Below are 18,569 nucleotides of genomic sequence, written 5' to 3' on the forward strand. Positions count from 1 at the left end.
GTATGATTAAAATCCAACTTCTTGCCAGGGAATCAAGCAGATTAAAAAAAATAAAATTCTGCCAAGAAAAGTCAAATGTTCAGCCAGAATTCTTCCAGCAGCTTGCTAATGGCTACCAAAACTGTGTGGTTGAGCTGAAACTTGCTAAACAGAACAATTCGTGTTTTTAAAAGCCATTAAAGATGTTTGTCGTACAATCATTCCACACTGGAAAAACAACAGTTCAAAGAAATAACAAAGAGTCCAAAATCATCATGACTTTCATGACCTTGATGAGTTATCATATTTTTTTAAAGTTGCTATTTTGTTTTCACTTTTGTTTTATTTGGATTTTCTCCTCACAGTTAATGTTGTTAATTTGTTGTTGAGGCCTCCCCTCTGCACTGTTATGAGTTGTAATTTTATTTTTTGAACTACAACTGTGGTATATTTAAATGCTAAATGCTACTTTCATATAATTTCCTGAGTACTTTCTCTCAAAGTGCACACAGAGTATATAATTTGCATTATACATAAATAGTGCTCATTTACTTCAAATTTATTTTAATTGAATGATAAAATAGATCTCAGATTTCACTGTATGATATTGGTGAACTATGATATTGATGTTAAGAGTTGGTTATAAAAATGTATTAATTAATCATGCTAAAGAAAACAAGAATTGGGCTTTGGACTGTGACATTTAGAGTGGGTGTAAAACTAATCTAAGTGGAAGGTTAAACCCTGAAAATGTCATCAGATTTCAATTTTTGCTATCAAATGCACTTATTAAATTATGACAGATTTAAAAATCTTGGGGGGGAAAAACACTTATGTCCCCTAAGTACTTTGAGGACCTATAACTTAACATTTCTGTAGTATGAAGGTAAAATTTTGCAGGCCTTATTTAAATACATTAAAGATTGCATATTTTGATTCTTTATTAAATATAAAGAAACAAAACAGGCTGCTGTTAACATCTCTTATCAGTGCATCCATGTTTTAACTGCAGAGTTCACTGTCAGCTATTTCTCCTCCAAACACTGCATTGATTTTCAAGACAAAACAAAACAAAACCCTGGCTATTTAGTTTTAATTGTCAGGTTTAAGGACATTTCCCTTAAGATATAATCAATATTCCAGTTTTTTATCAGTTCCATTCAAAATATTGATTATGGGGCATTTCATATTTAGAAGTCCAGTGTCCTTTCATTCCTTAGGTGCATTTCCACAATCAATGCATCTTTAAAAATATTATTTGAAGTAGAGAAAATTGTGTAAGCTACATATTATTGGAATATCGATGGGTGTTTAAATACATTTAATTGTTGGGTTTGGCTAACAAGTTTAACAAGTAGCTGGTGATTAGTGCCATGATGCAGTCAATACCATTCTAGAATGAACCGATTTGAACCAGTTTTTAAAAACTGGAAAAAAAAAAGAATAAAAATGACAACAAAATATAATAATTTCTTTTATGGCAAGTAATTTTCAACTTTAGAAAATAAACATAAATACAATTTAAAAGTAAGACTGGACATAAGACAACAGGCGACATACAACCGTCTAAATTTTCATAAAGGACATTAAACTTACTAATTGTTTTCTCAGACAAACTAAATGTTACAATTACACACATTCAAGCATCCATTTGTAAACCATTTGGTGTAATTTCATGGGTTAACTGCTGGAAATGTATTTCTAAGGCCTTGTTTGGTTCAACATCAATCCAAGGCAGGTGAGCTGGTTTCAGAAACAATAAAGATTTGTCTAAATAAAATAAGGTTTACACCTGTGCACTTCAGCCAGTTCAAATTCTTCCACAAAAAGGACTGCAGGTTGTGTCACAGCTCATTCTGGACTTGATCCCATATAATGCATCTCTTCAGTATATCAACTGTACACAACAGAAGCTGGAGTTGAAAACTACAACGACTCTCTTTTAAATGCAGTAAAATATCTGACCATAGTTCAACAAGTCATAGGCACATATAGTGTGCCTGTACATGATGTCTTATGAAAATAATATACTGGCTATAGTGTTTCCAATCTAGTGTTTCTCTTCTTTTTTTCCTCATGTGCGCCACTGTGTTTCAGTGTGTAGTCTTCTTGGGGGCTTTGCCAAATTTAGCATCCATTCCAAGACCTAAAGTGAGAAAACCAAAGATGTGAATGGAGGGAAGACACAACATCTGAACAGATATTTTATATACATTTAACCTGATGAAATGTCTTGATGCATACTCAATCATCCAGGTAAGTAAATTCCAAAAATTTGACTCTGTTCATCTGGATGTAGCGTTTTCAATGGGAGAAACGTTTTGTCACTTGGATTGAAAAGACTATGTCCAGATGAACAGAATCAACCTTTTGGAAACCTGACGAAATGGAAATCTAATATATTAAAATACGAAAGTAATATAGTTACTGACCGAGGAATACGAGAATGGTGCCAACCCACTGCATTGTAGTCATTACATTGCCAAACAAAATAACAGAGCCAAGGATGGTGAAGAACTTCCTCGTAGTTGTGACAATGGAGCAGGTCAGAGGCCCAAAGTACACAACTGTCATGAAGATGAAGGTCTGAAAAAGGAACATTTGAGCCGGTCAGTCAGGATGTCAGTCATTACTAAGTATCTATTGTAAAACACAACAGGGTGTTTCCTGTTCTTTAATATGGCATTGCTAATAATCAGTACTCGCATTGATCCACCTACCTGGCCTAAAGCACTGGTGACTCCAAACAGAAATATATTGTAAAAGATGCCCGGGTGGCGCTCTGCAAAACTCAGGAATTCCCACACTTCCCCTGTCCACAACACCGCTGAGAACAGAGAGGAACGTAACATCAACAACTTTTCAAAAACACAGTTCATTTCTGACTATCCTTGGTAAGAAAACCAGACCGAGTTCACAGTGTGAATGTACAGCACCACCAAGTGGTTCTGTACAGTATTAGCAGTTAGGTGAAATCTTAGTGTGGGGGTGTAATGAATTTGTATGAGTGGAGGTATAAGAATACCTTTGCATCTTGGGAAATACTAGACATCAAAGTCTTGCTGTGCATGTTGAAACCAGGAGTATATCTGCATTTGCACACATTTGACAACCAATAACTAAAAGCTGTTAAGGTTGCATATTGGAACTGCACTTAACGCTTACAAAAAAAACGCCATAGCTTTATAAAATGTAATTTAGCATAATAAAGTGGTTCAGGAAGGATAGAAAAACACTCCAAGACGGCAGACCCTACCAGTTAGTTAGCTTAAAAGTGATGACAGTCCTCCAGTTCTCATATAATCTTTGACCTTTTGATCTTTATCTCAGAGCCCATTAGTACCCAACCTTAAAAAACCCATCATTAAATTGTGTTTGTTTTATGTGCCTTGCTCTTCAGCATATTGTAGCAATCTGCTAACAGAACTGAGGGCTTTGAGGTGGAGGATTTCTTATCTAAAAAGATAACACTCCGCACTATGCCTTGACTGAATTAATGAGTTTTTGCCTCCTGAGGGAAAAGTGCACACATTTTCTGCTTCTAATGCAGCTGTTATTGGTTCTGTTTGAGGGGTTTTTTTTTTAAACTTCTTGCTACCATCTACTTCATCACACCCGCTATTCATCCTGGAGCTCATGTCAGAATCCAGAATGAGAATAAAATATACCAAACTCACATTAAAATCACCTTAGGAACACAGCACTACACCTTATGGTACTTTTGTAAATGCAAAATCACCATGAGGTGATTTCACTTTGAATTGGTGTTTAAAAAGTTTTGAGTGGAAAAGCACCTGAAGAAAACTACATTAAACATAGGATATTTTGTTCTTATCTTTAATCAAAATTTTTTTGTTAATTATAAATATTATAGCACCATAAGAAATTTTCTTCAAAAGCCTTAAACCGGTACTATGCTCTTAGATAATTATTCATAAAGAAAGCTTTGAAACCATATATTCACCAGTGTTGGCAGTACTGAACCACACCAAGGTGAGTTTGCTCATTAGTGTCTCCTCTCTAGCTGCAGGTGAGCAAATCAGTGTAATGGCCAGATGTATTTTCAGTTGGAATGAGAGCCTGCATGCTCCTGACACATATTCTATTAGATGTGGGACTCACCTAGTCCCAGCACCAGACTGGACCACATGTTGATGTTCAGCATCATGTGGTTCGCACCCGTCTGGAAGCGAGCCCTCATGTGGTCCTGGGCCACACCAGTCAAACCGTCCAATGTCAGAGAGACCAGCTATGATGCAGCAAAACACAACACCGAGACGTGAGATGAAAGTAATGGGAAAGTCAAAGCACCCGTGAGGACACGAGGGAGATGCAAGCAGATGGGCAGCATATGAGGACAAATAGGTGAAATGAACAGAATATGTGTTAGCTCACCAGCAGAATCTCTCCAAAGCCAAAAATATGGTCATCACCAACAGCAGAGCTCTTGTTGGGTTTATAGAGAAAAAGAGCAACACCGCTCACAATCAGCAACACACACAGGTATTTAGCCAGTGGATACTTCTTCCTCAGTATTGTCACACCGAGGATCATCACTGCAAGGACACAATAACAGAAATATGAAGCCGATTGATACCAGCCTGGACAGCGTGTCAAAACTTCAGCCCTGAGAGTGAAACATATGGAAGGAAACAGAATTCAAGCGATAACCAAGCTGTGAGGGGTGAGAGTTAACCTTCATGTATAAACAGGACATACTGTAATATGCAAAGCAGGCTCTCAGCTCCACATGCCTAAGAAGAATATTCAAACTAAATGTGTCCCTAATCTGTAAGAAAAGACCTCAGAATCACTCGTGTTTGTTTGGTAGCCTACACTTTAAAAAAAAGTAAATAATTTGACTTTGTATATTTCCTCATACACACCCTGCATACTGTACACTTTCTGAATTAGTCAGTACAGACAGACTGTTGTCTACGGAAACAAAGGTAAGCAGTGACAAAATATTATGTAAATGATATGGTGAAAGAAAGCACTTTAAAAAGCAACACTACAACACTTATTTTTGTTCGATTTACCTGGTATGGGTTTGCAGGATTTCCCCAAAACCTATCAAACAAAAACGCAGTTATAGAATATGCAAGGCTCAAGCACAAATACACATACAATGAAAAACGAAAAACACATAACCAGTTACTGTTGACCCATTTAAATAGGGCATACTCACCTGGGTGGGATAGTTGACATATTGAAGGGCAGAGTTACTGGACACCATGGCTCCAAGATAAGAGAGCGAGCACAGGCCATAGAGCCAGCTCTTCGTGTGATCTGGCTTGGAGCTCTCAAAAAACTGGATCACTAATTATTAAAAGAGAATTAAAGAAAAAAGTTCACAACATTACATTATTTTAAATATTAGGCAGAGAAGTTAACATACAAGAGATTCGACTGGTGTTGTTCTCAGGTGTTTCCTAGCAGAGTCAGTGGAGTCTTTTAACCACTGTTATTAGTTTTTGTGTGCATTTTGTGCAGCACATACTCACAGATCTTTGCAAAGACACAACTGATGATGCACTGGATGAAGACCAGCGTACGGGCGAATCTGAACTTCTCGTGACCATAATCACCTCGAGTGCTAGAAAACAGAGAGCAACAGCATGTTGAACACAACAGACCCGTCTTGGCAGGAGCATGCAAATAGCTAAGTTAAACATCTGAGTGGTTTCATGTGTCTCCTAGCTGTGAAAAGGGCATTCAGAAAAGGAGAGTGAAAGAGGGGTGTGGTGAGGGTAGCAGTCTGTTAGTGGACCAAAAGTTTTTTCAGCAGCTGTCTTGCTTGAGTACTTGGTGTCAGTTTGCAATTGTTTTTAGTGGGCTAATCTGAAGATAATATGTCCATATTCATAACAACATGTAATAACATGTAATAAAAGTCAGACATTGGTTTGTAGAAGTGCCGCTTCACCTCACATGGCATTTTCAAGTCATCATTTTGAAACCAGAGAGTATTCCTGTACCCTTTGTTGACAGCATACCATCTGTGTCCTTTCTCAGTATGTGAAAGAGAACACAGGCAGAGCTCTGCTTACTTTACATAAGCCAGACTGCAGATTTTAAAGTTGCATGTATAGGAGAAACAGTATACATGAAACTAAAATGTCTCTTTTGCAAAAACTTATGCCTGAACCAGTAAATCTCTGAGATTTTTAAATATACTCCCCAAAAAAGAAAAACAACGCAAAAACAAAAGTCTGTGTAATGCAGAATTTTGCTTTTAAGATAGACTAAAAATAAAAAAAATTATTCTTCAGAGAAGAATTTTTCCAGATGTCTTATTCTTTTGCATATTTCTCACACACGTTTCATTTCATCAAACAAATTTTAATATTAGTCAGCGGTAACCAGAGAAAACCATGATTTAATTTATTAAGGCAAAAAGAGCCAAACCTGTGTGAAAAAGTAATTGCGCCCATTTATCGTTAAACCACAAGTTAACTCTGATTACCGCAGTTTGAAAGCTGAGCCCAGTTTCACTAGTCACACCCAGGCCAAACCCGTTGAATAAAGAAATTGCTTAAATAGATCCTGTCTGACAAAAGATCAACTTTTTAGAAAGTTTGAATCCCATCTTATCTGATGTAAAACTAACACATCATAACAGCAGCAGTCAAACATGGTGGTGGTAGTGTTATGACCTGAGGCTGCTTCATGATCAGAACAACTTGCTCTAATTGATGGAACCGCAAATTTTGCTCGACCAGAAAATCCTCATAGAGAATGTCCAGCCATCAGTTTGTGCCCTACAGTTTAAGTTCACTTGGGTTAAACAGGAAGACAATAATCTGAAACACACCAGCAAGTCCACCTCAGAGCTGCTAAAAGCTGCTAGTCAAAGTCCAGACTTACCGTAATTCAGATTGACCTGAAACAGACATTCATTTTCAAAAAACCATTTAATGTGGTCAAACCAATTCTACAAAGAACAGTGAGGAAAGCAATATCTGCCCTACAGTGACATAAAGGAGTCATTGCCAGTTATCACAAATACTTGATTACAGTTCTTGTTACCAAGGTTGGCACAACCGCTTATTAGTTTTAGGGGGTAATTACTTTTGCAGAGCCCGGTAGGGTTTGATAGCCCCCCCCCCCCCCTTTAATAAATTAAATAACAAGTTAAAAAATGACGGTTTATATTTACATGGGTCATCTTTGTCTAATAGTGAAATTTAGGTGTGACAAATATGTAAGAATAAATCAATCAATCAAAAAGGGGGGATACTGCTGCAGTACTGTATTTAGTTTTACTTAACAGATCTGGAGATCTACAAAGACAGTGCTTCAGGTCATATGCTCATATGATTACGATTATGAGAACTGTGATTTTTTTTTCTAATGACAAAACTATAACCAAACTCCAACTAAAATTTTAATGTATGCATAGCAATATTAAAGCGGCAGCTTTTTGAAGGGAGTTTTGGTTCACAGCAGCATAACAATGTCTCTAGTTTAGCTTCGTTACTTGTTACTTACATCGTCTCTTGCAATATTCCGTAATAAAAGTAGCACACGAAGACTCCGAAGAAGCAAACGATGAACCGTAACCTCATATTGTCCCACAGCCAGGCGGGCTTCCCAGCTCCCTTTCCCGCTGCCATGCCGTCGTCGACCACCCCGGGAATGTTAACCGACACCACCGCTCCACTTCCCGCTCCTCTCGCTCCGGCCTCTCGCTCCACTATAGCCGCTATCACGAGCCCGGAAATGGCGCTCGCGTGTTTACGTTGGCTGTGGATTATGCACCAGCTGGAAGACTTGGTGATATATCGCAGTAAATCTTATTTGCCGGAGCTTTCCAACTCTTGTCTTGAGATTCGAGTATCATGCCATAGTTGGTTGCCCTATATCACCCCAGACAGAAGGGCCTTCTAGCTGTGCAGCTGCTATATTAAAAGCATCCCGTTTTTCACACCCGAGTAACGGTAAGGATGTGCCGCTCGGGTTTTCATTGGGAAATTAAAACCTGCAATTAGCAGGAAAAGTTATCTTCTAAAAGGACCCATTAGGTGTCAGCACCTGAGCCTGTACGCTTATATTAAGTTTAATAAAACTACCCTGAGTCATACAGGCATAATAACGTGTTTAATATACGCCGCTCCAATCCTGCAAACAAAACGCTGCCTCTTCTGTGATCGTTTGGTGTTCGCGTTAACCTTTAATGGTTAGTCGTGACTTGAGGCAGCTATTTAAAAAGCCGAGGTCCTTTCTTGAAAATGTCGCGTGCCCTTTTGTCGTCCTAGGATGTGGATTAAATTCATTGGTCCGTGTAAGAACTATGGAGCCGCTTTAAGCCAATCACAAAGCTGATTTGGCAAAGGAGGGAGGGTTTAGATTTAAAAGCCCACAGACACACGTGTCAAATGCAGACACGACAACAAAAAAATAACCACAGGAATTATAATTACCGTAGAAGGCATTTTAACGCCCCCAAAACAATTTTCTTTTATTGTTTTCTACACAGGCAACAGCACAGGTAACAGTAACTGCTATCACGTAAAAAGAATACCAAAAAAAAAAGAAAAAAGGCTGAAAAATTCTTCGTTGACGTTTACTCCCCATTTATCATGTAGGTCATTTATTATGTTGAAAAAACACAACTGAATAATAATTCAATCAAAAGGAAGTCAAGCTCTTCACTAACACTGTGGTCTAAACTCCAGGGTTCAAAAAAGGCTCAAACTGACAAACACAGCGACCTGCTCTAGTTATTAAAAATAGTTTGGTTATAACAAAGCCCCCTGTAGGCAAATAAAGCTATAAAATGTCTGCTTATAAAACAGCACAAGTCAGAACAGTGAAAACAGAAGCAGTATCGTGTGCTTCTTATAAGGACATAAAAATATGTATCTCCCTTGAAACACATCTGTAGAAAAGTAGGACATTGGAAACTTTAAGCCAAAAATATTTCAAACAGAGATATATATATATATAAAATTCAACAAATATTTTGTTTTTCATCAGTTAACCCTCACAAATTAAGCTGGATGTTTATCTAAAATCAACAATACTCGACTACAAAACCCATCAATTGTTTGGATAGTAAGAAGGCAAAACCTGTACCAGTGTGTGTTCTAAGTGCTAGGGTTTTTGACAGTAAATTCTCACGTTTCAAGATGAAAAATAAAAGCATCCCTTCTAGACTGCGGTCTCTAACTAGAACAATTTTAATGCAAAAGAATGATTTAATAAACGCAAGTATTTATAAAGCTTTTCAAGCATTTCCACAACTTAAATCCTGCAGTCTAATCCATGCCTCATACGGTTGAATACTAGGACAGTTTAAGTGCTGATGAGGTAAATATCAGCTGAATCAAAGCTTCCTGCAGGTGGAAAAAAAACATAAAAAAAACCAAAACAAAAGATAAAGCGGGCAGAATTTAGGCCACAGTTATTCTAAAGTATGACAGCAACAAATCTTCACAGTCACAAAGGTTATTTTGATCACAGTGATGATGGCGTGTTACAGCAGTGATGCAACACTGTCCATTGTCACGATGCATTAAAAAAATATATATATCACATCCAGTTTCTGCTTGTCCTGGCAGTGCAATGTGGTTCAGTCCTGAGAGACTCTGCTCAGATATCCACCTACTGCATGCCCAGGTGCCTGGTAGGAGAGGCCTGACCTGAGCAGCCAGTGACGGGAGATACCGACAGGCCACGAAAGAGGAGGTCCATGGAGGGCAAGAGGGGCTTCAAAAGACTGACCGGGCAGAAAGCTGAGCCTCCGTGGGGGGTGAAGTTGACTTTATTGGGGTCAGGGCAGGATGACTGGAGGAGAGTCTCATCCTGATAGGCAGAGCTGTAGATGGAGAGATAGAAGCATGAACCCCCATACTGCAACACAGCATCCACGGCTTTATATGTAGTTACATATTTATAGCACCATAATAACAACTTCTACAACCCTTCAATTCCATTAAATCATTCAGTGAAAAGTAACTGTCACACAAGATCAGAAGGTTTCAAGTGTGCACTGATATTCTGACAAGACTAATTTAAGCTGTTTTCTTCAAAAGTGTATAAATTAGCTTATTTTCTAAGGTTGTCATAATGCATTGAGCCGCATAGTTGATTTAACACACATTTTTAGGCCAGGTGTCCTTCCTGATGTAACCTTCTCATTTATCCAGACTTGGGACTGCTCCAAGGCAGATACTGACTCGTGACCTCCTGAGGCTGGGTTTGCGTTTCCTCCGAGTTGTGACCTTTGGGCATTAGGCAATTTTGCTAATCAACACACTATGGAATCCCACAAATGTGTAGGATAAAATGCTTTTTCATCTGTTTCTGCTGATATAGTGACTGGAGATTTTTCTACAGAATATCAAATAAGGATGCCAATATTATTGCAATTAATGTGCCACAAATAATAAGTCATCCTAATTCGGTAACACAATCAAGGCTTCATTTTTCCTGTATATTTCATACTTAGTGACAAACAGAATTAACAGATGAAAACGTGGCATATAGGGAACCAATCTAAACTCAGATGGTGTCATAATTTGATAGCAAGTACAGTGTGCAAATAACATCATCTTACTTAAATAATCATAGATTATATATGCATTTATGTCTCTAGATAACTATGTCCTCCTTAACGGGTGGGCCAATCTCAACAAAACTTTGTATAAATATCACCACACATATAGGAATTATTATCATCTATATGTTTTTTTTTTAAGGAAAAATTTCCTATAAATCCAAGTTCTTTCTATTTGTATATACATTATGTTTATATAATGATTCCCCTGCAAATGCAATGTTACGGCCTCAGTTTGTACTTGTTTCACGTGTCACGTGGCTTAATGTAAATAAGTTACATTTAAAAACAAATCCTCCTTGGAGACCTCTCAGACTGGAAGAGACTGGAAAAATGGCATAAATTTCATCAAAGTGGTGGACACTTGGTGCTCAACCTGGAAATGTTAAATTCATAAGGGACCACATGTAAATGCATAGCAAGCTGTTACAAAAATACACATAAATAATAAATTTGTATAAAACTTTTGCAACATTATTTGTCATTACTGGCTCCAAGATTACAACGTGTGCCTTTTGTCTTGTGATCTGAACTTGATTTGGAGTGGTAATGACATCCTGTTTTGCTCTGATGGTACTTGTGGGAGGGGTTTAGTTGGGTACAAAAGTAAATTTGTGGTATAGAAAGTAGGAAATAATTGCATGATATGATCTATGCATGATGCTTTGGTGTACTTACACTGCTTCCTCACACACTCGAACTCGCTCACAGCCTTCTGGCGGTTCGCGCTGAAAAGAGTAGGTTTTGTTGGGACGAGGCGAAGAGGAGCAGGCCTGCAGCAGAGGAGGATCCAGTGCAAATGAAGGAAGCGATGCTGATGGAGAGGGACACAAGATCTCATAGTCCACAGGCTCTGCATAAAGAGAGAGAGATTTTCACTAACAATACCAGAATTAAAGCAAATCTCTGTCTGTAGTATTATTATTTTTCAAAAATATATCCATTTATGGTTTAATAAAGCACTGCAAAACAGGAAATGTAAGCCTGTCTAACCTGGCTCTCCCATGGTGCAGGGAGATTGGGATGGGGATAAAAGTGATGGATTCAAAGGACAAGGTGAACCTGAAGGTGTCAGAAGTGACGTATCAAGAATACAAGGGGACTGAGAAGGAGAAAGAAGGGAAGGATCCAGTGGCCCCGGTGAGGGGTCACTCTGAGAGCCACTGCTGCATCTCTGGGCAGGGGCGGGAGCTCTGTGGCCATCTGGGATATCCAAAATCTGTGAAATTTAGAAGCAAATAAATGAAAATTTAGCATAATAACACTGAAGTGAATGTGAATAACGATCCTTTTCTTTTTTTCATGTCAGTATGGACCAAAATCTCTGAGGAATGTTTCCAGCACCTTGTTGAATCTTTGCTATGAATAATTAAAACAGTTCTGAAAGCAAAAGGCGGTCCACCCTGGTATTAGCAAGGTGTAACTAATGAAGTGACCAGTGATGAAATATGGCACACAGATATTTTGATGAGAAAAGCAACTGCACTATAAATTGGTTGATACTGGTAGTTCTTATAACCTTTTGATATTAAAACCTTTCTGGTTTTACGTATAAGCAAGTTTCAGTGCCCTAACCTCATGCTGATCGTCTTGTTTTTCACACACAAACACTTCCTCCAGCTCTAAGTTGAGGCCCTCGACGCTCCGTCGCAGCCGTGGAGCAAGTCTGTTCAGCGGCATCAGCGGCATCGTCTGAGGAGAAACGAGTATAATACGGACAAATTTTGAGGTAGCCTAAGCCTGATTATCTGGTTTTTCACTATTGCAATTGTTAATAGTGCATGTGAACAGTACAGAGTGATATGCTAGTTTCAAACTGTCTTTCAGAGACAGCATGGCAGTAGCACGGCAGACTTGATGACAGCCAGTACTAAAAAAAGAAGTGTTTTTTATATCCCTGTTACCAAGCTCCTCCTCGTCTGCCTGTGGAACACAGTCTGGCATTGGGAGCAATCATGAAAACTTTGTTGTATGTGTCCTTTAATATCCTAATTGGACAAAAGGCTACCTGAGTGACTCCTGCTGCATGACCTGCAGGCAGGGGGTGGGGGGGGAGCTCGCATCCTGCTGAGGGAGGGACATGGCGGGAACGCTTCTGCAACTGGTGTCTCAGCTTGGCCACCTGAGGGCAGAGTGGAGAGAAAAATGATTCAGGGGTCATTGTGATTCATTCAAGGTTAAGGTTCAAAGTTTGCCCTGAAGGAACCCTTTTGTTTCAGGCTATCAATGGGAGGCCAAAGAGAAGAAGAGTGTGGGTATGTGAGAGAAATAGAAGAAATGATTCATTAACTGCTTTAGTGTATACAATACTTGCCTCCCTTAGGTGCTCTGCACTGCCCCAAGAAGCTGAGCGCTTGTGCCCACCAGCACTTCGTCTTCCCCGGGTTTCCTCTGCCCAGGAACTTGGAGTCTTAAAAAAAAAAAAAAAAAAAAAGGAAGAGAGAGAGCATATATAAATAAGGCATCCAGTGTTTTGCCTGACATGCTGTTGAGGGGCTCTGGTAGAAAATGGCCTAATTGGCAGTAATTCTGGCTGTCAGAGAGGGCGACCTTTTTGGAGACCCACTCTATTTTTTTTTTTTGCCAAAACCAGCAAACTCCATTCGACACTCGTATGCACAACACTTAAGTTGAGCCCCACAGCTGTCTTGCACACCTGCCCCACAACAGCTGTACAGCGGAAGGCGACAAGAAACCACTATGAGCTGCAAAACAGCCCGGCTTACACTCTCATAAAAAAAACATCCAAACCACATCAGTGTAAAAACTATAAATACAGTGCATTCAACACCTCAGTGCACTTACACACACAAATAAGTTATTTGTTGTTATTCACAAAGTCACACACTGTTGAGGAAAAACAAAAAGCAGCCAGCAAGCAGACTTTTTAGTGCACTTCTTCCTTTGTCAGTCACAACTCTGTAACATCCTTTTCACTCCTATATCCGTACCGATTTCTTCACATTGACTCTTGATCTTCTACCAGTGGGAGCTGGGTTGTTTGCTGCTGACTGTTGGTTGTATGCAGTAGACTGGACATTCATCATCACACGGGTCAACTTAAGCAACAGGATCCGATACTCTAGGTTCTGGTGCCTCCACGTTTAGGGTCAACTGCTTCACACACTTTCAAAGAATCTGATCCACTCCCTGGTGTCCAGTCTATTCATAAGCCACTCACAGGCAACCATGCACCGTGACTGCATTGTGAATTTCTGTCCCCCGAAACACAAGGTGCTCGGCCTCACAGCTCAGGGAAGTCTTACTGGTGCCATTACTGCCTGTAGAAAAACACCGACATCATCTCCTCTTCAGTCGACTCATACGTACTCTGTCGCCAGGCTAAATAAGTCTGAAAGCAGCATGAGTCAGTCATACAGTGGCATTGGTGTAGAGTTACGGCTACCAACCTCCCCCACCATCCAACATCAAAAACCCCACCCTCCCCAAAACATGGACAAGGGATCATGGAACACGAACCTATAAAAAGACCCCAAGGTACCAAAGCACTTGGTCTCCATGGCTAATATTTCCAGCTTGAGGCACTGATTAAAATGTGCTTGGTATTTATTTTTTTAATATAGTGAACAAGGTGGAAAAAAATATTATTTCCTTTACATTTTGGGCTAATTCTATAAAAAAAAAAAAATTCTTCATTTATGCAGAACCTCAGATTTAAGAAGTCCCAATCAGAGAGTTTTCATTTTTAAAGGTTACTATATTTAACTGCTGCTACTTTAATAGGTCAAATTAAAGAAAACTCTAATGAGATCTGCAATCTCAACAACTATTGAGTGTGTCAAGATCATTTTTAACCACCAAGGTGATTAAAAGTTAGTTAGAGAGGCAAGATTGAGATGGTTTGGACGTGTGCAGAGAAGGGCCAGCGGACATATTGGACAAAGGATGTCGAAGATTTAGGAAGACTACAGACGATTCATGGATGTAGTGAAGGAGGACATGGTGTGACAGAAGAGGAAGCAAAGAATAGGGTGAGATGCTGGCTGCTGTGGCAACACCTAAAGGGAGCAGTCGAACGAAAATGAGGATGACGAGGATGAGATTCCATCAGCTTTGTGCTAATTAGCAAAATGCTAAAACATTGTTGACTGTCAGCATGTTAATATAATGTTAGCATTTAGCTCAAAAACAAGCCAACAAAACTCAAAGAGCTGCAGGCACTAATTCAGACTAAAATCAAATGTAATTGCCTCAAACATTTAATTGATTAATTGGTTGCAGTTACTTTCATTTGATTCACTAAGTGATTATTCTAACACAGACTGGAATAAAAAGGTGCAGTAGTGTGCAAAGTAAAGAATGAAGTAACACCAAACAACTAGTCATATCATCTGACATAATGCAGAGGAACTATGGCAGAAGGAGGTGCTGGGTGGGGTGCTGCTGAGTACGTGTTAGTGTGGTTTTTGGGGAGTGCTGGGGGATGGGGTGCCTGTATAATGAGGTCAGGAGGGGCCTGTGTCTCACAATGGAGGCAAAGGGGGTTCGTTCGGGTTTAAACTGTGTCAGGAGAGAAGACGAAGCTTGCGGAGCTTGGCGATGTTACTCCAGGCTTTGTGCACTAGTTAGGAGCAGATACAGTCGAGGGGGGGAGCAGCGAGGGAAGAGAAGCAGATTTTTTTTTTTAAAAGAAGAACAAAAACGAGTATTTCCAGTTGGCTGCCTTCCACCCGCCGCGCCGAACTGGAACCACCAGACACCTGCAGAGCTAACATCAGATATCTTGTCCTCTATAGAAATCGTTAACATCCAGGAGAAGCACAGCACACACAAGTTTGCCTTTTATGCAATTGATTCAACAGGTTCACACTGTGTTCCTGCACTAACAGAAGCACTGGTACAGAACAAACTGGGATTAATTGAGACCAAGCTCATTCGATTATAGCAACTCCATCACAGTATCACAGCAGATATATTAATCATTACCTGCGTGGCTTTATCATTGACACAGCTAACTACTGCCCCGTCTGCCTCTTTGGGCCACTGCCCCTGGAGATAGGGTCCGACAATCGCATCCAAAGAAAGAGTTCGGCGGATGGTGGGTTTTGGTGGACGAGCCGTGGTTCTGTCTGCTGTGGAAACAGAGAAAATAGAAAGAAGCCAGGGGCATGTTGAGACTGTGTAAGCTTCCACTCCGTACATGTCGAAACTGTTTCTGTGCTGAAGAGGGATTGAACTCCTGCCTGTGTAATCATGTTTAGCCTTCAGTAAGACACTGTATTGGACATGTAAGTGTAAATAACTCTTTAGCCCCAGTGGCAGTTGCTCACAGCCTCCTTCCTTTCCATAAGTGTGCAGACCACAGGGCTGTGTGAGTGTAACAAGTGTGTATGTGTGCGTGTTGGCAGCGTTTTGTATCTCTGGCAGGTGTGGACCATGCCTTTGACCTGGAGCAAAGCCATCCAGCTACACAACGCTGGCAACACTCACCACAGCCAGCTAGTACATTTACAACTAATCCAAAAGCACACCCACAGTATGTTGTCATCAGCCCATGCTGCAGGGCAGACAGGATACATAAATAACATGCAGATGTGAGTTTTGTGGATACAGTGAAAGAACAAGCACTCAAAGTAAAACAAAGAGGTCTTTAAAGCTGCTGCTGTGTTAGCATGAAGCATGCAGCAGGAATCCCACAGGTCAGAGTGCTAAGGGGCAGCTGAGTGTCTAAATAACATTATGAGAACAGTGTTATGTTTCAGGGCTAGCAGCCTTCATTGTTGACTTAGCACGTTGGAATTGTACTCTTTTGAGCACAATCCAAGTAAAACGGCTGGTGCATAGTTAGGCACACTGAAACAGTTCATGCCCTGGCTTTGGGTGAGAAGCATGGTCGTCTCTTGTATTTGCTTCTTAAATATTCTTCCTGCTTTTCTTCAGTGTGCTGTGGGTCATTAATCATTCAGTGTATGAATAGCTGGTCCTGGTGTTACATGCTTTCCCTCTAGAGCTCCAATTAACAGTTCTAGAGACTTCTGGAAGAATCTTTACAAAGGTGCACTGATTAAACTGCAGAGTACTTTGGGGAATTGAAAAATAATGCATTTCCTATTAAATATGTCAGAAAATAGCAACTATTCCCCCATCACAAATTCACAGTTTTGTCTTACCAGCTTTTCAAAATATAAAAATATGCAGTTTTTAAATGACAAGAACAACTTAATTCATCCACGATAAAAACAGCAGCAGGGTCAGTTTTCATTAATCACCCAGCAATTCATGTTTAATGATTAATCACTCTGGCTCAGTTCCCCTTTGTGATGATACACAGTCAATATTTTTGCTTGAATAAAATCCACTATATATCAAAACCACAAAACATTAACCCTTTGCCCCACTGGGTCACATTTCTAAGGAATAATGATGATTAAGTGATGCACAATCAAACTTTTCAGCTCTGGACCACATGGAAGTGAATGCAGATTCAGCCCCCTCCTCCTGAGTGTGTATTTACCCGTCTTGACCTCTCTGCTGAGGAGAGCTGAGCCCCTCTGGAGCTGGTATGGGACTGTGGCTCTAAGGGGCTGCAGGCTGGGGTTGCTGCACCCCCGAGGCGCTCCTCCACTTCGGCTCGACATCCCCCCACTTGGCTCCCACAGCCGAGCGCAGCTTATGAAAACAGTCGTCCCTGCTTTTCTTTTTCCTCGTCGTTCACTGCAGCTCTCACGGGCTTTCTCACTGAGCGCGCTCACTTCATCCACACTGATGATCCAAAGCTCTGATCGGGCCTCTGGATGGAGAAACTACTCGAGCTTTCTTTTGTGATGTTGACCATGATGTTTGCTGCCTCACTGCTTAGTTTCGGGAAGAAGAAAAAACACGCGTGTTAAGTGAGCTTTGCAGTTTAACGCATTATACCAAACTCCGTATTATTCTTCATGCTGCAGAGTGAAAAGGGCACCAGCAGAGTCTGAGTGGTCCTGTGTCACATTGCTGCTTGTTTCCCTTGTCTGCAAAGTGACAACACAACTACTCAACCTGTGCAACTATCTCGTGCAGCATGTAATTCCAAGGGAGGATGATGTGGTTGGTTGCTGCAGAATATTACTGAGCACTTATTGGCCATCACATCCATCTGTCTCCTAAAAGGAAAGCCACCGCCCCCCCCAAGCATTAAAAAAAATTGAAGCTCCCACCCACTTTGTTGAGATTTTTTTTCCTTCACTATGCGGGGCATGCGCCATCCCCTCCTCCCTTTAAAATCCACGTACAAACCTAAATCTATTCACAGGGTGTACGTGTGGCTGTGTGTGTGAGCCTTTGTGGTCTTTCAAAGAAAGTTCAGGGACCGCTAAAGGTCACTGCAGGGGTTCAAGGGATCGAGGGCAATTTTCTCTATTATATCAGAATAAAGCAATGGCACTGAAGTAACCTTAGAGCAACGTGCTTGTAGGTTTTGCAAGTTGGTAATCCTCCACAGGCTTAAGCAGAAATAGACAAATTAAAGTAATATTTTATTTGATACAATATTCCTAACAGATATTTTCACCATTCTTTTTTTCCTTCTATAAAAAACGTCTTCAACACAAGAACCAGGATTCGGGTTTGTGCACTGTTTACATGATTTTGAACTATTTGCTTGGATTTTTCATTTTTATTCTATCATAATCACAAAATATAGTTGAAATAATCCATAATTCCTGCCAGAGTTATAATTAAAATGTATAATTTCTTGTGGAATGCAGTTAATCATAGAGGAACATCTGCACTATTCAGTATGACTGATGTGCCAAATGGGAGCATCTACAGACTAAACAAATGATATGAACACGTTTTTATTTATGCTACATAGATGCAAATTATAATAATATACTTTTAAAGACCTTAACATTAAGTTAATGAGTTACTTAAAAAGTCCCTGCAGGCATTGTTTGTTCCCAGCAATATGTCCTGGCAGCATAACAAAAGCACAGGAAGCTTGCTGAAGGGCTGAGAGGTTCCTGTGAACTGATGAGGATTATGCTTGTAATGTTGAATTATTGCGTCAGGGAAAATAACATAGACAAAA

The 18,569-nt window shown here is 40.0% G+C and overlaps 2 protein-coding genes across 5 annotated transcripts; both read right to left on the minus strand.

The window, feature by feature from the left end:
- Nucleotides 1-1,841: 1,841 nt before the first annotated feature.
- Nucleotides 1,842-8,149, minus strand: slc35b1 (solute carrier family 35 member B1). The gene is made up of 9 exons (XM_085404576.1): nt 7,471-8,149; nt 5,484-5,575; nt 5,168-5,298; nt 5,019-5,049; nt 4,375-4,535; nt 4,102-4,228; nt 2,700-2,806; nt 2,412-2,565; nt 1,842-2,125 (listed from the first exon to the last, which is right to left on the minus strand). The coding sequence occupies exons 1-9, from the start codon at nt 7,593-7,595 to the stop codon at nt 2,073-2,075; spliced, it is 981 nt and encodes a 326-aa protein (XP_085260702.1). The 5' UTR covers nt 7,596-8,149; the 3' UTR covers nt 1,842-2,072.
- Nucleotides 8,150-8,404: 255 nt separating this feature from the next.
- Nucleotides 8,405-17,603, minus strand: fam117aa (family with sequence similarity 117 member Aa). Of its 4 annotated transcripts, none has more exons than XM_085404579.1 (8): nt 17,016-17,603; nt 15,488-15,630; nt 12,855-12,950; nt 12,549-12,662; nt 12,116-12,232; nt 11,534-11,759; nt 11,219-11,393; nt 8,405-9,799 (listed from the first exon to the last, which is right to left on the minus strand). In XM_085404579.1, exons 1-8 carry the CDS (start codon nt 17,137-17,139, stop codon nt 9,586-9,588), a joined length of 1,209 nt encoding a protein of 402 aa, XP_085260705.1. In that variant the 5' UTR covers nt 17,140-17,603; the 3' UTR covers nt 8,405-9,585. The 4 variants fall into 4 exon arrangements, with proteins under 4 accessions (XP_085260705.1, XP_085260706.1, XP_085260703.1 ...); XM_085404580.1 differs by having other exon boundaries at nt 12,558-12,662; nt 15,488-15,633; nt 17,016-17,600; XM_085404577.1 differs by having other exon boundaries at nt 15,488-15,633; nt 17,016-17,597.
- Nucleotides 17,604-18,569: the final 966 nt, after the last annotated feature.

The sequence above is a fragment of the Rhamphochromis longiceps genome, linkage group LG4 (genome assembly GCF_057381845.1).
Source record: "Rhamphochromis longiceps isolate RC_006_pf linkage group LG4, R_longiceps_female_GT1.1, whole genome shotgun sequence".
NCBI classification, from domain to species: Eukaryota; Metazoa; Chordata; class Actinopteri; order Cichliformes; family Cichlidae; genus Rhamphochromis; species Rhamphochromis longiceps.